Genomic DNA, 7668 nt, shown 5'->3' with positions numbered 1-7668 from the left:
GTTTGTGTGTGTGTGAGTGGTCCACGTGGTCACCAACCAAAACCACAAAACAAATTTCCAAATTTTGTTCCAAAAATTAAGGAAAATGCAAGTTTGGACCACCATTTACATGCATAACACACCACAACGCTCACATCCCAGGGTAAAATAGTCAATTCACGTCATCGATAATTTATTTCGGGACGGGTTGTGACATTTATATACAAGGGCAATTAGGTCATTCTAATGTGTAGGAAAAATCCTAGTTGTGTCATATTATTGTGCATGACATGTGCATGCTCTATACATATTCAAAAAATCCTATTTTGAGCTCAAAATTAAGAAAATTGGTTATTTATGTCAATTCTCCAAAATTATGTATATGGAAGCCCCAATTTGTTCATACTTGGGTCATCCAAGTCAGTACTCGAAACCACTGTTCTAAAAATCCCCGCCTAGTGCCGAGTCGGTTAGTCACTACCTCGATTAATGCCTAGGCATTTGAAAATTAAGAAAGGGCGCCTAGACCTACTGAGGCGCCTGCCTAGACTACCTAGGCACCCGCCTAACCTCCCCAAACCCGTCTAGGCATCCGCCTCGATTGCAACTCACTTAGACAAAATAGAAAACTTTCATTTTGCATTTTATTGTTTTCAATAAATTGTAAGAGACTTGTTGAATACTTAAACGAGCACACATTATATGCTTATTCCCCATGTTTTCATTATGTTTTAATACGAGCATTTATCAATAATAGCCAAAATTTGACACCTTATTTCATAAAAGTCACATTTTATAAAAACTTTCAAATATAGCAAAAAACTCATGTAAATAGACCTAAATACCCTCAAAATCCCAAAACTTATTTACACAAAAAAGCCAAAGCACTTGAATAGATCTCCTCTACATCGTTGTTCAAAGTGCGAGGCCACAAGGACAATTGGTAAACGTCGTGGAGCAGTAGCGGGTGTTATCCAACTGTTAACTAATTGAGTACCGACTTGAAAATTTGTTGGTTATGTGTGAAACTCAAACTCAATCGTTACCGTTGATACAATATCGCCACGACAGAATATTATTTGTACAATCATTTTAGCAAATGTGATATTAGTTGAGGATTCTAACTCATTGAAACCAAATTCCAATCCGATTGTGCTTACGAATTTTCCTTAAATTTGTTGGATGATAGGGATTTAAAATCATTACAGTTTTCACAAGAGGATCATTCCGATTAAATTCGTGATTCTCTTCCCCGCAAATCTAATTAATCTATAACCCCTATTAGCAAGTTCAAAATTGTACAGGATCTCACAAACCAATAAAAACTAAATAATGGAATGAGGGTGTGCGAAAATGCTGCTCTCAACAATGGGGCTAAAAATATTAATCCATGTGCAGAAAGTTTTAAATTTTTAAACATGAAAATGATTGGGAAGTTCAGCAATGTTGCTGCTCGTATATATAGTTGTGGGGTGAGAGTTTTGCCACTAATTTTTATTTGATTTTAATTTTGAGGGTATTTAGGTATATTTAAGTAAGTTTTCTGTTATATTTGAAAGATTTTATAAAATGTGACATTATGAAATTAAGTGTTAAATTTTGACTATTATTGATAAAAACTCTTTTAATACTTCATAATGTATATATCATTCTATTTTGTAATTTATGATAAAATTATAAATATTTTAAATATAAATACACATTTATTAACATAAAATATAATATATCTACTTAAATCCGCATATACTTCGCAAAAGCCCACCTCAGCGCCCGACTAGCGCCAGTTACTTTTATAACCTTGCCCGAAACACGTCAGTGAGAGACTGGCTGAGAAGAACTGAAAAGAGAAAATCCTTCGTGTTCAGTTCCCTTGCTACTGGTCCTACTGATAGAGGTATGAACGACAATCCATGAAGATGGAGAGGCAGGTCAGAATTACCAAGATGGGATCTTGCGGCTCAAGATCGACGAGGACCAAACTCGATCCACCCAAGAAGCGTTCCGAGGTTCCCGATGTGCTTGTGCCGGAGTTTTTTAGCAAGAAGTTGTGGTTGCAGAGGCTTTCAACAGAGACCATCGGCGGCAATGTAGGTCCGTCGTCGATCGTCTACTTGTTGGACGGCTACGAGGCGGTGCTCCGGCACGATCCCTTTGAGGTTTACGTGCGCAAAAAGGGAGGTAATCGCATAGTTTCTATGAATTCTCATGGTTTATTTGATTTTGAGCAATTGAGGGAGAAGAATGGTGAGGATTGGCAGGAGAGGTTCAAGGGGCATACAGATACGAGGCCCTTCGGCCCGCAATCGATTAGCTTCGACGTGTCCTTTTATGATGCTGATCATGTGTATGGGATTCCTGAGCGTGCTACAAGCTTCGCTCTGAAGCCCACTAGAGGTCCTGGGGTTGAGGAATCTGAACCCTATAGATTGTTTAACTTAGATGTGTTTGAGTACATTCATGATTCCCCATTCGGACTTTATGGTTCTGTACCCTTAATGATTTCCCACGGCAAGGCGAGCGGGACTTCCGGTTTCTTTTGGTTGAATGCTGCTGAGATGCAGATTGATGTTCTTGGAACCGGCTGGGATGCAGAGTCTGGCATTTCTCCCCCTACGTCACAGAATAGGATCGATACACATTGGATGAGTGAGGCAGGTATTGTCGATGCCTTCTTTTTCGTAGGACCTGGACCTAAGGATGTAATCGGCCAGTACACGAGTGTAACTGGAACACCTGCAATGCCACAGTTGTTTGCAGTGGCCTATCACCAATGTAGGTGGAATTACCGGGATGAGGAGGATGTTGAGCAAGTTGATGCTATGTTTGACGAGCACGATATCCCATATGATGTTCTGTGGCTTGATATTGAGCACACAGATGGGAAGAGATACTTTACATGGGATAGAACGCTTTTTCCACACCCAGAGGAGATGCAGAGGAAGTTGGCTGGTAAGGGTAGGCACATGGTTACTATTGTGGATCCTCATATTAAGCGTGTTGATTCCTATTTTTTGCACAAACAGGCCACAGAAAAGCGGTATTATGTTAGGGATAACACTGGAAAAGATTATGATGGGTGGTGCTGGCCTGGTTCATCATCTTATTTGGATATGTTGAGGCCAGAGGTTAGGTCCTGGTGGGCTGAAAAGTTCTCTATTGAGAATTATGTTGGTTCAACTCCTTCACTGTACATCTGGAATGACATGAATGAGCCTTCTGTCTTCAATGGTCCCGAGGTAAGTTACTTAATTGCCACTGTGCCATGCTTTTTGTTGAGATTTGATTTAACTGTAGTTATATATTTATGCCTTATTATTTCAATAGAATACTCTTTAATGTTATTCACGGAGAAATTTGAGCCAAAATCTTTTCTTTTGTATTTATGATTTTATCAATATTTTAACGAGGAAAGCTGGTTAGAACACATTCAATTAATTATTATGTATTTTCTGACCGAGTGAAAAAGATCAGTTTTGTTCTAAGTATAGTAGGTTGATTTTTATGTACACGTAATCATCATTTGTTTATACTAACATGTATCTTATAATTCATATCTAACCTATGACTAGGAAAATGTGGGAGATCAGAATGTTAAGACACATTTATTAAGTTTGGTCACAATGAAAAAATTGTTTCAGTAGCAGAATGAACAAATATATGATTACATTAAGAAGTAACCCACTTCTAATTGTGTTGAGTAAGGAATCAGCTTCAGTTTCGTTGCGACATTTTGCGTCATTTGGACTCTCTGCATTCTTAATCTGTAGTTGATACATATTTTATTTATTGCACCATTAATATTTCTTCTGGAATCTCCTTATGATTATTTGTTTTTACAATGAATGTACTATGTTTCCTTATAGATTAGTCTAATTATAGAATATTAGAATAGAAAATCTTTAGTATTCAAATTATTCAAGCAGAGAAATGAGGTGGGCATTTTTGCTTACAGGCATCAAATGCTATATTTGTGGTTTTCAATCGAACCCCTGTGCTAACATAATTTGAGCGGGGAAATTCTATAATAGTACTACTGTTGAAGAATGATATTTTAGCATGGGCGGAGTTGGTCAAATTTTGAGAGGTGCGGAGAGATGCAATTTAAAAATTGGTTGTAGCAAATGAAAATCTGGAACATTCAAATGAATTTAACTGTCTTCTTCTGTACATGTAAACCTTCTATTCAAATGTATGCTTAATTTAGCTAAATTACACTCAAGATTTCTTACCCATACTGTCTTCTGTATTAGTTATGATGTCTAAAATGGGATTTGTGAGTAACTCATGGTTTCTTAGACTGGTTTTGAACTGATAACTATATGTCTAACTCGTCAAATCAACTGTGACCTATTGATTGAAAACAAACAACTAAACTGCAGGTTAGACTAGTGGAAATGGAGTAGATCTTGGAGTTTATAGTCCTATATTGCTATTTTTTTTTTTTTTTGGTCTTCATTGCCAATAAAAGGAAAGGCTTTTGCTCGTTTACGAATTATTAGTGATACAAGATGTGACTCACTAATAAAGGAATCAACCTAAAAAGGATTACTGGATTAGAGTACCACGCACAATTTTTCATTTTTTGCTGATGCTGTATTAGAGCACCATAGAGAAACACTCTTAATTGTAGTATACCATCTAAGCATCTCTTGATTATCGACCATGACCAGGTTACAATGCCTAGAGATGCTTTACATGTTGGATTTATCCAATATAAATCAACCTTTAAGTGGTCTACTATATGTAATAGGAATGTAATATTGGAGAATAATGTTAATTGTGATTTGATCTCTTAAAGATATCAATCCTATATAAGGTGTCTTATATTGGAAATAGGATTGATGGAATCCTTAATAATATATGATTATGATATTTTACTTGAGAGCCAAGAAAGGAGAGTTTTAGTTTTCCCTTATGGACGGAATCTAAGACTTTTTGGCTAGTATATAAACACCAGTCCCTGCTAACCCTAGACACGACAACTAAGGCTTCCCATAGAGCATTGTCATAAAGCTAGGAGTTTACAGAAGAGTTGGTGTTTCTGTTTGTCACAGCAAACATAAAGATTGGAGTTTTATCGATCACGTCTTGCTTGCATGGCTGTTGCATCTTCGATAACTACCATTGGAATCAGGTCAGTCACTCCTTCGTTTGTGTTTTAATTGTATAACCTTATAAGGCTAACAATTGGTATCAGAGCCACTGGTTATATGATTAAAATCTATTAGGGTTTAATATTGGATTATATAATATTATGTGTTTAATCCAAGTTATTACATACACTCGGCAACATCACCATACTGTTTAAATCAGTTTCAACATAGCCTTTGCTTGCCAATTGGAAATTGGACTACGCTTAGAGGCTCTTTTGATCAAGCATGAATTAAATTATGGAATTGAAGCATAAATTTATATATACTATTCTTATAGAATTGAAGAATGAAATTTAAAAATCATATAGGAATTGGAATCCTATAATGATATAGGTACGTAAGGAACCATATATGTAAGGCGTAGTATTAAAGTATTTTACAGTGGGAACTCTATTATTCTTTTAACTAGCAGCAAGTCGTTAAGTTTCCCTTGCTCCAAATGTTAAAAGTTTTAAATGGGAGGGTTCTATGATGAATAGCTCAAATTCATGGAAATCAGTGTGTTTGGAAAAGGTTGAATTTTTACTGGATAAGGTAAATGTCTCGGACAACGTATTGGAGGTTCTTTGCAACCTGCTCAGGTTCAGAATTCCAACTCTGAACAAAGCAGCAACCAAATATAACAGGAAATAATCGCTTGTGTTGGAAAATTGCATGCGCATGCAATTTCTAAGACTAATTATATACAAGGTTTACATGTAAATTTTTTATCATGACACTTGTTTTTTACGTGTGTTAGCTTGGTCAACAAAATCCAATTTGATTAGTCAAAATAGATTACCACCAATAGTTCTGATAAAGGAATGACTAAGAAAGTTTGATTAGCGTCAGTTTATTGGATTAACAACGATTGAAAATCATGGAATATTTCAGAGTTTCTATTTCAATTTTCATGCTAATGTTTTGGTTGATTTACCATGTGCCACTGATGATCTCAATTTTTGTAAGCATGCTATATTTGTTCTGACCTTACTGAAGAGGCCCTCCGATTTGCAAGCAGAACGAAGTCATCTACCAAAGCAAAATGGTTTGTTTCATTGACTTTTAATTTCCATAATGGTTTATGGTATTTTGGTTGATATATATTCGGGTTGATCCCTGAAAGCTTAAATTGGTAATAAGATAAAGATATAATTGCATGAGTGATGTGCTAATTATTGTAGAGCATGTAAATACATTGATTACCATGTATCGGTTAAGTATGTCATGAATATGGATCCAATTTTTATATATTTTGGCAATACGTATCTAAATGGGCATATGTTTATTGAATAAGAACTAATATTATTTTCCATGAATTATATTCTATATGAATTGCTACGGGTGATACGCTAATGTGACAAGAAACAATTGCATAAGTGCCAGCAATTGTTTGATCAAGCAAGTATACATAATTTTCTAAAGCCAATTATGTATCTACAGTTCGCATAGCATGTATATGTATTTACATTTGTTCTAACCTTGCATTGGAGAATTTCTTAAGATCCCTCAGTCGAACAAGCCCAATGAAGAGGTTCGTATTACATCGGTTATGAAATTCTAGTATGATCTTTCTTTTTGGTCTTCATGATAAATTATATAAGGAATGGTTATGTTGGATTCATGAAGTGTTATATTATTCCTACAAAATCCAACCATGTCGTGACATCTTTCTGATTGTGGGAGACGAAATTAGTCATATCCTATAATTTATCAATACTATTCGGATATATTGTGCCTATGATTGTGATAACATATATTAAAGTTATGTTTTAGGGATGCATATGTTAAGTTCTCCGCATATCAACTTTATACATGCTTGTCAATGAATATAATGTATTTCTTATACATGAAGGTAATTTAATATAAATTTTGGCAACATAATTAAGCAAATGGCGTGTTGGTTCAAGCATGTATGGGATGATGCAATTTTAAACATTGCCGTGAGCTTGGAATGTGGTGCATTATAGTTTTTGGTTAATCATGTGATTATACATATGTTTATAAAGAAGTAGTGAACATATGAAGGCATGAGGTATGTATTTCATTCAAAGTATGTGACTAAATTGATAAGCATGAATTTTCAAACATGTATTATTGTTTGTGGTTTTTCCTATTCCTAAAGAATTTAAACAGTACTTTGATTAGTAATTTTTATGTGTCATAAGGGGAGAAGAAAAGAAACTTATACAAGCCTAATGTATGGCATGTATTGGAGATGTTTCTTTTGAAAGAAAAGAATTTTGGTAGTTCCTTCGTTTAATTTGGTATTTACAAGGCTAATGCACGATTTTGATGCTAATGATTTAGGAGCCTTGTACTACGGAAAGAAATGTACAAAAGAAAAGGAACCCGTTTGACTTAAGAAAACATTTGAACAATTTAGTTTTTAAATTAAAGGAATGTATTGTTCTTTCCCATTACATAAAGTATTTCTATTGAGTAATTGACTCCATAATGATAAGTTTTGACATTCTTGTGGTGGAATAAAACTTGTTCTATATGTGATTAATCTCTTTCAAGTATGCTGTCATGTATTTTTGAGATTAATTTGATG

The 7668-nt window shown here is 35.0% G+C and overlaps 1 protein-coding gene across 3 annotated transcripts; it reads left to right on the top strand.

The window, feature by feature from the left end:
• The first annotated feature begins 1789 nt into the window (after positions 1-1789).
• LOC103452212 (probable glucan 1,3-alpha-glucosidase) lies at positions 1790-4903 on the top strand. Of its 3 annotated transcripts, XR_011581236.1 has the most exons (3): positions 1810-2928; positions 3003-3215; positions 3932-4211. XR_011581236.1 is itself a non-coding variant. In XM_029102769.2 (2 exons), the coding sequence occupies exons 1-2, from the start codon at positions 1890-1892 to the stop codon at positions 4773-4775; spliced, it is 1452 nt and encodes a 483-aa protein (XP_028958602.1). In that variant the 5' UTR covers positions 1790-1889; the 3' UTR covers positions 4776-4903. The 3 variants fall into 3 exon arrangements, 2 of the variants coding, with proteins under 2 accessions (XP_028958602.1, XP_028958629.1); XM_029102769.2 differs by lacking the exon at positions 3932-4211 and adding an exon at positions 4650-4903 and having other exon boundaries at positions 1790-3215; XM_029102796.2 differs by having other exon boundaries at positions 1790-3215.
• Positions 4904-7668: the final 2765 nt, after the last annotated feature.

Source organism: Malus domestica, chromosome 01, assembly GCF_042453785.1.
Source record: "Malus domestica chromosome 01, GDT2T_hap1".
Classification (NCBI taxonomy): Eukaryota; Viridiplantae; Streptophyta; class Magnoliopsida; order Rosales; family Rosaceae; genus Malus; species Malus domestica.
Note: the sequence above shows the minus strand (reverse complement) of the source record. Positions and strands in the feature narration are given on the sequence as shown.

Bases quoted from the DNA above. Each gene is read 5' to 3' on its own strand.
- LOC103452212 (XM_029102769.2), top strand. From the start codon at position 1,890: ATGAAGATGGAGAGGCAGGTCAGAATTACCAAGATGGGATCTTGCGGC. The intron at 3,216-4,649 runs GTAAGTTACTTA...GACCATGACCAG, and splicing joins CTGTCTTCAATGGTCCCGAG to GTTACAATGCCTAGAGATGC.